Source organism: Siphateles boraxobius, unplaced genomic scaffold (assembly GCF_051911475.1).
Source record: "Siphateles boraxobius isolate OS27281-9 unplaced genomic scaffold, OSU_SipBor_1 198, whole genome shotgun sequence".
Classification (NCBI taxonomy): Eukaryota; Metazoa; Chordata; class Actinopteri; order Cypriniformes; family Leuciscidae; genus Siphateles; species Siphateles boraxobius.
The window spans coordinates 640,001-657,500 of NW_027508808.1; the positions used below are offsets into that span (position 1 = coordinate 640,001).

At 41.3% G+C, this 17,500-nt stretch overlaps 1 protein-coding gene across 3 annotated transcripts in view; it reads right to left on the reverse strand.

Moving 5' to 3' along the window:
- The window catches only part of LOC143744142 (leucine-rich repeat and fibronectin type III domain-containing protein 1-like protein), a 199,969-nt gene that overhangs the window by 24,779 nt on the left and 157,690 nt on the right, over window positions 1–17,500 (reverse strand). For 2 of the 3 annotated variants that reach the window (XM_077235548.1, XM_077235549.1), the window contains exons 3-4: window positions 13,993–15,369; window positions 404–1,055 (exon numbers count right to left, since the gene is read on the reverse strand). In XM_077235548.1, the coding sequence (XP_077091663.1) occupies window positions 506–1,055; window positions 13,993–15,369 (1,927 nt within the window). In that variant the 3' untranslated portion in view covers window positions 404–505. Of the gene's footprint in view, window positions 1–403; window positions 1,056–13,992; window positions 15,370–17,500 lie in introns of those variants that run through there. The other variant, XM_077235550.1, reaches the window with a different exon arrangement.

The following is a 17,500-nucleotide window of genomic DNA, read 5'->3' on the forward strand; positions in this document are numbered from 1 at the left end:
TGGATAGCCTACACATGAGCCTAATGTACTGAAATGTGCAAACCATATGACTTTCCCTGCAAACACCCAACTAGGAATAGCGGTTCAATTTTACGCCTTTGTAATTCAAATGCTTGCTATTGAGCTTAACAACTGTCAGGCTATCAATTTAAATAGTGATCTCAAGCGCACCGTACCGTTCGGGAAATCTTTTTAGGCCGGTTGCCCTGACACATACAGACAGCAGAGCCGGTACGTCTGTAATTTATCCATTAAAGGAGATCTAATTAACAGGACTGGTGAATCTCTGCATCAGCACTGTAGTGAGGGGAGATTCTATCACGTTGGCAACCAGTTACCTAGCAACAAATCCTTAACAGATAGAGGAGAGGAGATACAATAATAATAAATACATGGTCCTCACCTTGGACAGGAGAAATCCTCAGTAAGACATGGCAACAGAAAACAAAACTGAATGGGTTGAGGTGTGACGAGAATGGGAAGGGAGGCGGGATTGAACCCTGCGTTATTGCGATATGGAGTCGTCCTCTTTTACGGATTTCCCGTATTCCGGGTTCAAGTCCACAACCGTGGTTCCTCTCAGTGCCCCGTAACCCCCGTCTAGGCCGTGTGGCCCGTCTTGTCGGTCCGACCCGAGCGGGACGGAGGGCTTGTTGGCGGATCCCGAGGAGGACGAGGATCTGGGAGGAGGGCCCGATGACGCCCCCTGCTGGCCTCCGTTAGTCTGAGAACAAACGTTACTGACGCGGGCCGCCTTCTGCTTGTAGTGCTGACTGTGCAGTTTATACTTCATCAGCAGGATGAAGATGAAGACGAGGACCGAGGCCACGATGATCCCACCGATGACGATGATCATGGTGCCGCCGAGGAACTGGTCGTGGATGGAGCGGCAGTGGCGAAACTCGCGCTCGGTGGCGAAGGACACGCAACCGACCAATCGCGTGCCGGTGAGAGATGTGATGCCGTCGTCGTAGACCGCCAGGACACAGAGCTCGTAGTCCCGCGACGAGGCCAGATCACTCAGTGTGAACAACTTATGAGAGGCGGGAATCATCCTGAGAGAGAGAGAGAGAGAGAGAGAGAGAGAGAGAGAGAGAGAGAGAGAGAGAGAGAGAGAGAGAGAGAGGTTAAATAAATGCACTTCTAAGTCTTCTGCTCACCAAGGCTACAATTATTTAATTTAAAATATAGCGAAAGTTGTGAAATATTATTACAATTTAAAACAGCTGTGGATATTATTACAATGTGGATATATTGTAAGATGTAATTTATTCCTGTGAATTTTCAGCATCATTACAGTGTCACATGATCCTTCAGAAATCATGATGATTTGATGCTCAAGAAACATTTATGATTATTATCCAGTTGAAAACAGTTGTGCTGCTACATAATTTTGTGGAAACCGTGATTAGCTACTCTTCAAAATTCTTGGGTAAGATTTAAAAAGAACGAGATAAATTAGCCTAATACTTTTATTTACCAATGCTGAATACATTATAAACATTTATAATGTTACAAAAGATTTCTATTTCATAAATTATTTTTTTTAATATATATATATATATATATATATATATAACTTTCTATTCATGGTTTTCACAAAACAATTTTTAAAACATTGATAATAATAAGAACAATTATTGATAATTGAGCAACAATAATAACTGATAATGATTGAGCAGCATATTATCATATTATACTGATTTCTGAAGGATCACGTGACAAAATTCAGCTTTGATCACAGGAATAAATTACACTTTACTATATATTCACATAGAAAACTGCTGTTTTACATTGAAATGATATATCAGTTTTTACTGTATTTTTTATCAAATAAATGCAGCCTGGCTTAGCAGAAGAGACAATTTCATTATAAGCTTTAGGTGCAAGTGAAGTGAACAAATGTTCTGAGAGTTTTAGTTTAAAATCCACCGAATTGAATTCTGCGCAGATGGCTGTCATGAACACACACTGTTTACAATATTGCCATGCTGTCCAAAGGGAGACACGTGTCGAAGTGGATTCAAGCCTAACATGTGCTGTGTGTCTGCAGCTGAGAGACTGTGTCTGAGAGCTTTCTGTGGACCTTCTCTCTACAGGACAGAGCAAATGCAACAGAGTTGAAAAACCTCCTCTGTCTTCATCAGGGGTCAGCGAGTTTGAGGACGGCTGAACTTTGGCACATTAGCATAAAAAACGGAGAGGAGGTTTTGTATATGATTTGTAAGCTTATTTTACCTATCAGGGTCCACAATTAACAGCTAATGCACAGAAATAAGCTTTGGTGAGTAAATAAAACACGTGATATAATCTGACTGTAACATCACATCACAACTCAAGTGATCAGACAAAAGGTTGATTTTTTTTTCTTTTTGAATAATGCCGGTGTTATACATTATTCAAGGGAAGATGCATTAAATTGACTGATTAAACATGCACTATAATTTTCCCACACTAAGCACTTAAAGTATTTTAATGCTTTAATTATGTCTTGCACATGATTTAATGAGAAACTGTAACCACAGTTATAATACATTATAATCCTTTTTTAACACTTTATAAAGTAGCCTATACTTTTTTAAAACACATAATGAACATCCGATTTTGTGTGTAGCAAGTAGTGATGTAGTACTCGAGTCCGGTCTCGAGACCGATTTCTGCTTTCTCGGACTCGTCTCGGACTTGTTCCTTCAAAGACTCGGTCTCGACTCGGACTCGACCCTTCAAAGACTCGGTCTTTACTCGGACTCGACCCTTCAAAGACTCGGTCTCGACTCGGACTCGACCCTTCAAAGACTCGGTCTTGACTCGGACTCGACTGTTCAAAGACTCGGTCTTGACTCGGACTCGACCCTTCAAAGACTCGGTCTTGACTCGGACTCGGCCCTTCAAAGACTCGGTCTTGACTCGGACTCGGCCCTTCAAAGACTCGGTCTTGACTCGGACCCGGCCCTTCAAAGACTCGGGCTTGACTCGGACTCGACCCTTCAAAGAATCGGTCTTGACTCGGACTCGACCCTTCAAAGACTCGGTCTTGACTCGGACTCGGCATAGGCGGTCTCGTCCCCATCACTAGTTATGGGGGAATAAAGTTTTAAAAGATACTGAATTCGACTGTATCGTCAAAATATTTAAAATTGGGAAATATTGGAAAATATTATAAAGTGGCTAAGCCTACTAATTTAGACATGCCACTAGAAAATGTTAATTTGCTCTGCATGTCCTAACTATGATTAAAAAAGTCAGGGTGGGCTTAACATGTTGATGACAAAGCAGCACTGTTGAAGCATTTTAGAAAAATAGGCAGAAGATGATGCATGCGGTAGGGATTTTTTTAATGATAGTAAAAGCATAGTCCATATTAAGACGTTAAGACTGCTCCTCTAGACAATTCCCAATCTAGCTTAGTCTGTAGGCCTAACCGTTGATTATTAACTGGGTTGATATTAAATAGAGACAAAATCTCGACTCGAACTTGCTTCCTCAAAGCCTCGGTCTCGACTCGGACTCGACCCTTCAAAGACTCGGTCTTGACTCGGACTCGGCCCTTCAAATACTCGGTCTCGACTCGGACTCGACCCTTCAAAGACTCGGTCTCGACTCGGACTCGACCCTTCAAAGACTCAGTCTTGACTCGGACTCGACCCTTCAAAGACTCGGTCTTGACTCGGACTCGGCCCTTCAAATACTCGGTCTCGACTCGGACTCGACCCTTCAAAGACTCGGTCTTGACTCGGACTCGGCCGTTCAAAGACTCGGTCTTGACTCGGACTCGACCCTTCAAAGACTCGGTCTTGACTCGGACTCAACCCTTCAAAGACTCGGGCTTGACTCGGACTCGGCCCTTCAAAGACTCGGTCTTGACTCGGACTCGACCCTTCAAAGACTCGGGCTTGACTCGGACTCGGCCCTTCAAAGACTCGGGCTTGACTCGGACTCGACCCTTCAAAGACTCGGGCTTGACTCGGACTCGACCCTTCAAAGACTCGGGCTTGACTCGGACTCGGCCCTTACAAGACTCGGGCTTGACTCAGACTCGACCCTTCAAAGACTCGGTCTTGACTCGGACTCGACCCTTCAAAGACTCGGGCTTGACTCGGACTCGACCCTTCAAAGACTCGGTCTTGACTCGGACTCGACCCTTCAAAGACTCGGTCTTGACTCGGACTCGACTGTTCAAAGACTCGGTCTTGACTCGGACTCGGCCCTTCAAAGAATCGGTCTCGACTCGGACTCGACCCTTCAAAGACTCGGTCTTGACTCGGACTCGACCCTTCAAAGACTCGGTCTTGACTCGGACTCGGCCCTTCAAAGACTCGGTCTTGACTCGGACTCGGCCCTTCAAAGACTCGGGCTTGACTCGGACTCGGCCCTTCAAAGACCCGGGCTTAACTCGGACTCGACCCTTCAAAGACTCGGTCTTGACTCGGACTCGGCATAGGCGGTCTCGTCCCCATCACTAGTTATGGGGGAATAAAGTTTTAAAAGATACTGAATTCGACTGTATCGTCAAAATATTTAAAATTGGGAAATATTGGAAAATATTATAAAGTGGCTAAGCCTACTAATTTTTACATGCCACTAGAAAATGTTAATTTGCTCTGCATGTCCTAACTATGATTAAAAAAGTCAGGGTGGGCTTAACATATTGATGACAGAGCAGCACTGTTGAAGCATTTTAGAAAAATAGGCAGAAGATGATGCTTGCGGTAGGGATTTTTTTAATGATAGTAAAAGCATAGTCCATATTAAGACGTTAAGACTGCTCCTCTAAACAATTCCCAATCTAGCTTAGTCTGTAGGCCTAACTGTTGATTATTAACTGGGGTGATTTATTAAATCGAGACAAAATCTCGACCCGGACTTGCTTCCTCAAAGCCTCGGTCTCGACTCGGACTCGACCCTTCAAAGACTCGGTCTCGACTCGGACTTGCTTCCTCAAAGACTCGGTCTTGACTCGGACTCGACTGTATTTGAAAACCAAGGGACTCGGTCTCGACCCTTCAAAGACTTGGTCTCGACTCGGACTCGACCCTTCAAAGACTCGGTCTCGACTTGGACTCGACCCTTCAAAGACTCGGTCTCGACTCGGACTCGACCCTTCAAAGACTCGGTCTCGACTCGGACTCGACCCTTCAAAGACTAGGTCTCGACTCGGACTCGACCCTTCAAAGACTCGGTCTCGACTCGGACTCGACTCTTCAAAGACTCGGTCTCGACTTGGACTCGACCCTTCAAAGACTCGGTCTCGACTCGGACTCGACCCTTCAAAGACTCGGTCTCGACTCGGACTCGACCCTTCAAAGACTAGGTCTCGACTCGGACTCGACCCTTCAAAGACTCGGTCTCGACTCGGACTCGACTCTTCAAAGACTCGGTCTCGACTCGGACTCGACCCTTCAAAGACTAGGTCTCGACTCGGACTCGACCCTTCAAAGACTCGGTCTCGACTCGGACTCGACCCTTCAAAGACTCGGTCTCGACTCGGACTCGACCCTTCAAAGACTCGGTCTCGACTCGGACTCGACCCTTCAAAGACTCGGTCTCGACTCGGACTTGCTTCCTCAAAGACTCGGTCTTGACTCGGACTCGACATAGGCGGTCTCGTCCCGATCACTAGTAGCAAGTAATCTGTAAATATTACAGCCTAATGCATTTTATCTAGCATTGCACTGCAGTAAATTTATAATGCATTATACAGGCATTATAAAGTGTTTTGATCTAATCTATGTAAGCCAGTCCTAATCCCATGAGCATGAGTATCATGTTTTTTGCAGGTTTGGTTTGTTATGTGCAGCATGCATTATTCAGCAGACTCCAGCGCTGCACTTTTCTATGATGCTCTGAGGTGAAGATGAAGATGAAGACCTGAGTCACGCTGTGCTCCTCACCCTGGGTGTGTGTGTGTGACCCTGAGCATGACCGCATATTTTTGCATTTGACCCCGCGGGTAATTGGCCGAGCTGCGTCTGCAAGCGAGGGGTTGGCGGTGAGGGTAATGGTGCATGAGTCTGTGTGTGTGTGTGTGTGTGTGTGTGTGTGTGTGTGTGTGTGTGTGTGTGTAAGTGTAAGTGTAAGTGTAAGTGTGTATACTGCTATCTGCTTACACACTGTGGACAGCTGCTCGCTCTTTTTGATTGCTATTGACAAACAGACACATATGAAATTACATCATATCAGCAGTGAATTGGCCCAATGTTTTCTTTTTGATGGGGAAACACTTTTAGCAGAGATTGTAATACACGACAAAGCTAGTAAATATTGTATACTTTTGTAGGGTTATATTTCAATAGCCAGAGCATCAGATCCAATCTGAATACTGTTATAACAGCTTACTAAGGACATTTTAAATTAATGTAAAATCTAAAAATAATCAAATAATGTATTGCAAATAAATACATTTATTTTAATAAATTATTCTAAATAAACAAATAAATAACCAGAGCATGCCTATTCTTAAATCCAATCTGAATATAATATTATAACAGCTTACTAAGGAAATGTTTAATTAATGTAAAATATAAAACTAAATATTAAAATAATTTGTTAAAATAAAATGCATGTATTCAATTATTTAATACAAATACATAATTTAATCAAATAATTAAAAATAATACAATTATAAATAGTGGTGGGCCGTTATCGGCGTTAACGTGCTCCGTTAACGTGAGACTCATATCTGGCGATAAAAAAATATCGCCGTTAATCTATTCTCAAAGTTGGGTTGGGATCATAAAATAGCTTTTTCAAATATTTTCGCGCAAATCGCGCAGCAGGGTATTTTCCTGTCAGGGACACAAGGTGTATACTTTTACATGTTACGTTGGGCGATCGTTCCTCTCGTTACTTTACATGTTGTTAAATGAGTTTATTCCAAGCGCGCTGTATCTTTTTTATGGGCATGAGCGATGCTCAGTTTACAAATGAATCACTCTTTTGGGTCGATTCTGTTCAAAGACTTCATCAAACAAGTTGGCAGATCTGTCTAAATCGGTTCGCGAATCAGTTCTGTTCAGTTCCTCACGCACTGAATCACTGAAGCGCGTTCAGTCACACTCGACTCGGAGTCGTAACAGGAAGATTTAAGAACATCAAGAGCTAAAGTTTAGTCTAGTTAAAGCAAATCTGCAAATGCATCATATTTTTGCCAGCGATGAAGATCTTTATTAGTTGAACAACTTCGTAAGCTGTCTGTGAATGAATGATACCACAGGACGATACATTTGATTTCATTTCATTCAGGTAATACATTTTACAACCAAACAGATTATTACGCCAAGATAGCACTACTAAAAAGCATGACATTATCCGTTGGACATATACATTAATTTATAGGCTACAAAATAAATAAGCTACCATTGTGTACAGTTTATGAATGAACACCCGCAATCCCGCGGTAATGTGTGTGTATTGCACAGGGTAGTCACACGAATAGTTTACATTGATTGAAACTAATTTGTTTAAAAAGGAGGAGGCTATTGCCGGTAAAGGCAGGTTCACATAAAATCATTATGACATATGACATTATTTTTTGATCTAACGAGCATCTGGTTTGGCGATGCAAAAACGGACTGTAGCCTATAGGCTACGTCGTGCTTATTGTTTTTTTCTTCTTCCAATTATCCTAAGTTACTATGTTTAAAAAAAAAAAACGACGAAAACATGTTACTTGTTCAATTAATAAACAGTTTGTTTGATGACAAATCGCTAAAGATGAAATTGGCCTCCCTTTCTGTCATTGTAATTGTGCGTTCTATTAATTTATTTTATTTTATAATTTTTTTTGAACGATATTCGACTTTTGTTCCTCGATTGTCGAATGGCATTTTTGGCAGAAATTCACATCCCTACGCGAGGCAAACTATTCTCAAAGACTTACTTTTAGTCATTATTTGGGTAGCACACATATTCTGAATGCCTTCGGCAGAATTCAAACGAGCCATTTTAATCTAGATTAAATCCAAGATTCCAGTGAGATTAATCTAGATTAAAAAAAATTAATCTATTGCCACCTCTAATTATAAATAATTTAATAAATAGACTTTAAATAGAGTATCACAAAAACTCCCATGAATAACTTATTACTGTAAAATGTAGCCTACTGTTTTTACACGTTTAGTGACCACTGATTAGCTGTAATAACTGTATGTGCATGTTCATCCACACGCATTATATCTCATAACCGTTAAACACTGTTAACAGCACTGTCAGTGAGTTTTAATATAATAAGCGCTAGGTTTCCAGTAGCTATAGCTCTGTGTCATGTGCTAATGAGCAGATTCAGGATCTCTCTCTAGTCTGTTCCTCTGGATCCTCTCACAGGGCATTTGATGGATATATACTGAGAAAACCCTCTCACTTCTGGCAGGCATTGGTGTTTTTAAGCTTGGAGGGTCAGACTGATGCACTCTGTCTCTGAGCTGTCACTGTAAGTGGAGGAGAGGACTCCAGCTCTTCTGAACACTGAGACCCTGTCATCGCTGTCTTCTGAAGGAGCTCGCACAGCTTCATTACACACTTAAAAGAGCCTTACATTAAAGATGAAAACATGCAAATAAAGAGGGACATAATACAGGGAGCGAGAGAGAGAGAGAGACAATGTGAATGTGAAAAAGATGAGGTACGATAATGAGAGCTAACAGTGACATTCTCAAGCAGAGACCCTCGTCACCTACAGCTTTTTTTTAAAGGAACAGTTTTTCTATTAAAAAAAAAAAAAAGATAAATACAGGCAATTCAAACCGGTTCGAGTTTCTTTATTCTGTAAAACACAAAGGGAGAAATTCTGAAGACTGTGCTGGTATATTTATCCATTTTATATAATGAATGCAAACAATATGTATATATATGTATGTATATATATATATATATATATTGCTAAACAGCAAAGGTTTATTAAAGACACGAAACAGTGAGCGTGTGCTCAAAACAATAACCAGCAATGAAAAGGAGTGAGAGGGGAACTTAAATACACAGATAATGACAAGGACAACAGGTGACGGTGATGATGATGATGATGATGAGGGTGATGAGGCGCAGGTGCCGGTGATGATGACAGGGGATTCTGGGAAGTGTAGTGAAGACACAGACGATGAAGGCAGTGAATGTGACAGTTTTGTCCCAAATAGCACGAGTGCAAATGTGACATTGATTGTATACAACCGTTCAATAAAGAAGTTAATATTGTGATATATTTTAAACACAAAATTGACTGTTTTTGCTCAATTTTGCCAACGAAAATATTACCAGTATAACGCCAGAGCAGAATCGGGTGAGCCAATGATTCAATGACTCATTCATTAAAAAGAGCCATTTCTTTCATTGCTCTTGAAAACCCTAATATATTGGAATGTGCATTTGCAGATAATATAACATTAATGAAATAAAAGGTCACTTAAGTGAATATGTCTTTTTAGACACGAATACACATTTAAAAAAGTGCATTTTGTAATAATTTCAAATTTTTACTTTAAAACAGACAGTTTTACTTTAAAATACATATTTTAAATGTTTTAATAATTTTCTGTCATGCTTTATAGAAGTACACTTATTTTGATGTGTTAACTAACACACTAAGGCACATGTACAGTACTTGATTATAATTTTAAGAAGCCTGTATTGTTATTACAGTTAAAGTTAATATATTTTTGATTGCAACATCATATAATAGAGCGCTGCAGAGATGAGGGCAACATGAGGCCACTGGTTTTCCTACTGGTTTTTATAAAGTTTTTTTTTTTTTAATTTATGAACACCCCAAATGTTCATATCTGGTTACTTAAATTTTTTTAAATAAACATAGCGCCTTCAAAATTCGCGATTTCGATATGGGTGTATGACATTTACATTGTAGAGCAAAATGTCCCAAAAGAGCCTCCACTTTCCTGTCAGTGGCTTCAAGAGAGCGTCCGGGACGAGAATGCATGTTGATGTAAATGCACTCCATCTGACACCACACCTTGCACTTCATTCAGGTCTCCGTTTGGCATCATGCACACTGTGCCTCCAGCGCTCTTTCACCCACACATCACTTCAAATTTAAACCTGTCTTTTCAGCTCAAAGTTTACACTCTATATTCTCACCTCAGCCACCGTCTCGAAGTCATCTGTACTCTAACCCGGCTCGCTGTCAACAGGGAGTCTGCCGCATGCATTCTTAATTGATTCTGAAAGACTTTTAGATTACTCTGCAGCTCTATAAACCAAAGAACTCCCCTTGCCTTTTCCATAATTAATAGCAAATTGCTTTCTGTATGTATCTTTTCTTCTCTCGTAATCTATCCACAGGGATTATTGCAGGAGTTAATTACATCCTTAAAGATGCCTTCGATGAGGAATCATGCTCGTCACTGGCAGTGGGGACGCGATTGAATGCTAAAAAGGAGCATTATAATGCAGTCGTTCCTGCATAAAGGCCGTCATTGTCGACACGCAACCCAAAACATATCCTCTTAATATAATATAGTACAAAGCAAAAGATTGGGTTTTTGAATTTGAGACATATTTCAACATCAATGCAAATGCGCCTTCATTGTAATCTTTCCGGAGCATCAGAAACGAGGGCAATCGATTGATGCGCAGCTTCTATTGTTATTCTGTTATTATTGTCTTCCTCAGTGCACCTCAAGCGCTGTGATTTATTGAAGGGTGTCAATGCGTCTGCTTGCGGATCCTGCTTTGCAAAATTCGGTTTGAATTGCATCAGGCTGAAAATATTACCGTGGAAGCCAATCTGTCAGCGCACTAATGAAAATCCTTCAAGAGCTTTTCTGACATGTAGAGTAGATACCCTAAAACAGCTGTTCCCGTCGGGAAGGATCCTTTGATTAGCATGCAACAAAAGTTTGGATGTATTTCATATAGTGCATTCATGATATTGTTGTGTCTTTGTTGGCTGGCAATCATTGAGGTCCATTTGTATTCATCGGAGGAATTGCAATGTTTCATCCCCTATCTGAATAGGATTGCGCCATAAGCCATTAACACCCCCAGTCTCCGATGCCAGCCTTTCCCTTTGAACAAAGACAGAATCAATTTGTTTATCTAATGCAGAATTACCCAGACTCAAAACCCATTTGGGGAGATAGTCCATCCACAGTGCTCTCTCAAATATTGCGTTTCAAAACGAGAGACTTTTTCTACTGTTGGAAAGTCTAGCATTTAGGAGTTTCTTATCAACAAACTTCATTGTAAATTTGGACTGCATGCATTTTGCTTGACATTGATTTAAGAGAATTAGTTGAATCTTAAGCTGCTGTAATCTCCATGTCACATTGCAATGTTTTCATAAATCTTTTCAAAATACTTCCGTTACACGTAGGCTATGTTAACTATTGAGATTACAGGCAGAACCAACTGTGAAAAGCTTGAGGTTTGACTCGGGTGAATAACTATGTACTCAACTTTATTTTTAACTTAATTATATGATAATAATTATTATAATGTTGATATTCCTGCAACTGGGAATACATCAGAGTCAAAAGCTGATTTAAATGAGTAGATCAGAGAGAAGAGAAACCATGAGCTGGCTCTGAATAAAAAAATATATATATCACATATATCTGTAAATCATTTAATTAATGTTGGTAAAATCCTTTTATTTCTTATGGAAGGGGATGATAAAGTGTCTGGATGTGTGCATCAAAAATATCAATAGGCCGTCTGTCGGCCTTCAGTGTAGACGCATCGATTAAAATAAAAGCATTTTAGCATTGACACGCTCAGACACGCCGCTCACGTCCTTAGCACCACTAACATGAGTGCTGTCTGCAGTCTAATCACCAACACAATCACTGCAAACCTGCGTTATTATAGTTAACTACAACTAAAAGCGTAACAAATGCTGCTACTAGACATAAAATTAACATTAATCGATATAAAATCCCATTTTTTTTCCAGCTAGTTGCCAAGGAAATATTTCTCCTTTTCATTTGGTTTAAGTAATACAATAACTAAAACTGAAATTAAAATTAATAAAAAAATATATAGACATAATAATAATAAAACACAACACAATTACTAAAACTTTCAAATTAAATTAAAGGTATAGCGGAGGATCTTTCCGAATTTTAGAGAAGACCCGCCCTCTCCAATTTTTTTAAAAATGCACATGTGCAACACTCTACAGTATTTGCTCCCGAGAGGAAACGCCTATTAAACGTGTTGAGTGACCGAGGACTCAAGACATGATATGCAATGGAGAAGTAGCTTGTTGCATTTGTGTAATAAATACTATGGTGAACACATTGTAATTATCGAAAATGAACACACAAGGTTTTAGAATATTTCAGCGTGATACCATTTACCATTTGGTCATAAGGCTACTTAAGACAAATTGAGATGTTTACCGTGTCTACGCGGTGCATGACTTGTGCCAGGGCTAGCATCGCTAATCATAGCTTACATTAACTTTTACTAGCAGTGATTTTAAATGGATTTCTCCAAATAGCATGACAAACTTTACCTGTCTAGTAGAATCTTCGGCATCGCTGGGAAGCCCAACCTGTGCTTTTAGCGCACGCCAGCGTGTGAAATATTCACCCAAAATCACTCTGGTCTTGTTTCTATATCCTGCGGCCTTTCTCTTCTTATCATACACTTCGTATAAATTTTTTCTCTTTCGACCCTCAGCCATTTTCAAAGGAATGGCTGAAACCGTAACTCATCACACATAATACACCTGAAAGTGCGCATGCGCAGAAGGGACGAGCACGTACGACGGCCTTACGTAAACATATCACCAGAATGATTGACACTTAGGTGGACCAATAGTATAGGCTACCCACCCGGAAAAAGAAAATCCTCCGCTATACCCTTAATAACAGAAAATATAAAAAATTTAACTAATTCAAACTATTAACAACTATAACAGTAAAATAATAGTATCTTATTATTCTAATTATTTTAGTATCATTGAGATACTATTATAGGTTTTATTGATATTTTGAATATTTAAATTTTATATTTTCCGTTTTCATTTTGATTTTAGTTGTGAATTTCTTCATTTTTAATAGTTTTTTTAAATGTCTAAAGTTTTTATAATTATTTTTATTATTTATGTTATTTTAGTACATAAAGTTAAACTACATCAAGATCAAAAAAGTTGCATTGGCAACTAGCTGAAATAAAGTTTAAGTTTGTTTATATTTTATTTTATTTTATTTCAGTACACATATCTTTTATTTCAAACAGTATTTCTTTTTTTTTAAATATGGTTTTATCCTGGATTCAGACTACATAATAACAGCCTGATTTTGGAACGATCCATTTGATGTAGAGTGTCGTGGCGATTCGTAAACGTAAAATCTCGTATAGTGTGTCATAGTGAACGACAACCGTCTGCAGCGTGTCTGCAGCGCTTCATGATGTCACGACAGAAAGACTAGCATGTTTATTATTTTCGGTCCTCCACGACGGGTTCAGTCACATCTGTGATATTGACCACATCCACACGCTTCCTTGCACGAAGAGCAACATAGTAACGAAACGCGTTTGTCCGTTTAGGGCCACTGTAGAAACATGTCGGCACATTTCAATATAAGGGAACCCGCGGTGTGTGTAGTCAGAAACTGCTCATTCTGAGGTAATACAAATATATAACGATTCATTAAGTAAGGTCTTTATACACCACTGAAAACTTCTTTTTCAAGGTAGTGAGGAAACGCGCTCTCTAGCGCTGTGTGTTCGCTGTCGGCTACGCTAGAAACATGACGACACAATATGTCGACCTCCATAGAAGGGGGAGCCCGCGGTTATGGAGATATAAATGTCTCATTCTAAGGTAATAAAAACATAACGATTCATTATGCAAGGTCTTTATACACCACTGAAAACATAGTTATGGATCTTATATTGCATTTCTGTCAATAGATCCTCAGAAATATTACACAATGCACCTTTAACTAATGTTAACTAATGAACCTTATTGTAAAGTGTTACCAAAACAAAACTGGTGCAAATCATAGAGAACAGAAAGCTCAGTGTAAATCTCACCTGTATATGAGGATGTCATCGGTGGAGCTGTTGTACTGGATCTGGTACATGCGAACTCCAGGGATGTGGCTTTGAGGAGGCCAGCGGATCATCACTGAGCTTGAGGTTATTTCTGAGACACTGACCCGCTGATCAGCTCGAGACTGGCCTCCACTTCCACTACTGTTGGACTTTATGGATGTCGGCATGTCCGAGGGTCCCGGTTCAGGCTCCAGTTTGGGGTCGTAATGCGGCGAAGGGTTCACGACTAATTCCACCGGAGCCGTAGCCTCTCCGGCAGCGTTGGACGCGATGCATGTGAACACGCCGGAGTCTTTCACCGTAGCCGTCAAGATATCCAGAGAGCCGTTATCGTAGCATACGGTGCGCGAGGTGTTCCCGATTAGCTTCCCGTCAGGACTGACCCAGTGGACGGTCGGCTCGGGGTCTCCGACGGAGCGGCATCTCAAACTAACCTCTTGACCTTCCATCACGAACATCTTAGACGTGTGGCGAGTGATCATGGGCGGCTCGCACACAAACTCCTCCTCGCGAATCGTCCAGAAGTATTTTCCCGCTAGCTCTCGCGGGGACGCGCACGTCTCCAGATCGTCCTCGCGCGTCAGGCGTCGAAGCCAAACCAGCTCGCAATTACAATGCAACGGGTTCCCGCCGAAACTGAGCACTAGCGCGGTTAACGGCGAGCCTTTTGTTTTCGCGTAGACCGGGATGCGTAGGAACAGAGGATCCGGCGGGATCTTCTTCAGCTTGTTGGACGTCATATCCAGTCTAGCCAATTTGTGAAGATTTGAAAATATCCCTTCAGGCACGAAGTCGATGAGATTGTGATCCAAACTAAGAGTGTTAACGCTGGATAGCATAGATATAGTGTCCCACGGCAAATCCACCAGATTGTTATAAGAAAGATCAAGATCTTCAAGAGTTTCTAGGAAGTCTTGAAAGGCTCCATCCGAGATGCTGTGAAGCTGGTTGTTTGCGAGGATAAGGTGTCGTAGATTCACCAACCCCTGTAAATGTGTGTCGTCCAGCACCGTGAGCCGGTTTGCGTCGAGATGTAACGCGTGCAGATCCTGCAGGTCGGCGAAGGCGTACGGTTGGATCTGGCTGATGGTGTTTCGGGAGAGCGTGAGGTGTATGAGACTGCTCATGTTAGCGAAGTCTCGGTGGCGCAGGGTGGTGATGAAGTTGTCCATCAGTCGCAGCTCGGCGGTCTGCCGGTCGATGTTAGGTGGGACGAAGAGCAGGCCGGTTTTGGCACACAGGACGGTGTAGGAGGGCAGCAGGTTCTGGCAGGTGCAGCGTTTGGGACACAGCATGGCGTGGGACGGCATGGAGAACAGAGCCAGGACCAGCAGCAGCCGCTCCATGGGTGCGATCCTGCAGGAACAAGAACAGAGGGAAAAACGCTTAAGCTCTCATGCTGAGTCGCTTCCCTCTGTCTGGGAATCTCTCTCAACACACTATTACCTTCCCAAACACACATGCACACACAAAAAAAGCAAGCACTAACACACAGGCACACACACACACATGCACACACACACAAGCAAGCACTAACACACAGGCACACACACACACATTCACAAGTTCACATTAGGGCTGGGTAAAAAATATCGATTTCTAAATTTTAATTTATTCTTATTAAATTAACCTACCCATTACACAAAACTTTCTGCATATTTACACAAAAAAAATATCATTCTGTATGATTTATAAGCTTTTGTACCCATGGGGACATCAATTTAGGTCCACAGTGACACGAGTCCACATGAGGCTGTGTGCATTTGGGTTTAAGTCCCCACTGGGGTTGAAAAACATGTGTACACACATACACACACACACACACACACACACACACACACACACACACACGTTTATGAGAATGCTTGTATTAAATATGCAAATACTGTTGGACTCATTAAGACAGTGCGAGGTAATACTGAGCAGACATCGTGATTCCTACTTGCATGTATCAAAATTTGCTAATGCCCAACTGGACCTGTATTTGCTCCTTATGCACATTTGCCTAATTAAATTAGCACATTAACATTTTACTAACAACATGATGTATGCATTTTCCGAATCTGCAGTTGCAAACTGGACTGTTATGCAGGAAACAATTCTTCTAGCTGTATTATTTAAACGGACAGTGCACCAAAAAATCCAATTCTGTCTTCTGGTGAATGCATATTTCTAAAATTTATTGAGAAGTAAAAATTAAAGAAACAGAACCCTCACCCCCACCCACCATTGAAAGATGTGGTTTCTTCTTTAATGGTTCTAACACTGATGAATAGAATAGGCAGATAATAGTAAAATATCCAAGCTTCTCTTTTCCATACAATAGAAGTGAATGGCTGTCTAAATGAATCATATCAAATTAAATTCCTCACATAAAGGAATAAGACTTGGAAAATAGTGCACAAACCCTGTGGCACTTTTCTCCATCATCCACTCGCATCGCATAGGTGATAAAGTCATATAGTATTGAAATTTCATGAGGGTAAGTAAACTATGATAAAAATGATGAACTCTATCTTTAAAACATGCAGGGTTTGTTCATCTCAGTCGCTGCGAGACTGAGAAACTGCTTATTTAATTTCACCAAAGCTGGATGTGAACACAAGATAACTAATATTATCGTTCAGTCTGGATGTGTTAATGCAGGCATCTATTCATGTGTTATATAAAACTGCTGTCTGTGCCTTCAATAACATATGCAGGATCTGAAGAGAGAGAGAGAGAGAGAGAGAGAGAGAGAGAGAGAGAGAGAGAGAGAGAGAGAGAGAGAGAGAGAGAGAGAGAGAGAGAGAGAGAGAGAGACAGAGAGAGAGAGAGAGAGAGAGAGAGAGAGACAGAGAGAGAGAGAGAGAGAGAGAGAGAGAGAGAGAGAGAGAGAGAGAGAGAGGGAGGGAGAGAGAGAGAGACAGAGAAGAGAGAGAGAGAGAGAGAGAGGGAGAGAGAGAGAGAGAGGCTGCTATAATTTCACACAAAAGCCCAATGATGAAGAACACGAACGAGAGAGAGAGAGAGAGAGAGAGAGAGAGAGAGAGAGAGAGAGAGAGAGAGAGAGGGAGGGAGAGAGAGAGAGAGACAGAGACAGAGAGAGAGAGAGAGAGAGAGAGAGAGAGAGAGAGGGAGGGAGAGAGAGAGACAGAGACAGAGAGAGAGAGAGAGAGAGAGAGAGAGAGAGAGAGAGAGAGAGAGAGAGAGAGAGAGAGAGAGAGAGAGAGAGAGAGAGAGAGAGAGAGAGAGAGGCTGCTATAATTTCACACTAAAGCCAATGATGAAGAACACGAACGAGAGAGAGAGAGAGAGAGAGAGAGAGAGAGAGAGAGAGAGAGAGAGAGACAGAGAGAGAGAGAGAGAGAGAGAGAGAGAGAGAGAGAGAGAGAGAGAGAGAGAGAGAGAGAGAGAGAGAGAGAGAGAGACAGGACATGGGCTTCGGAGCCGGCTGGTTTTAAATAGCCCTCGCTGTGCTAAAGTCAGGATATTTGACACCTCTGCC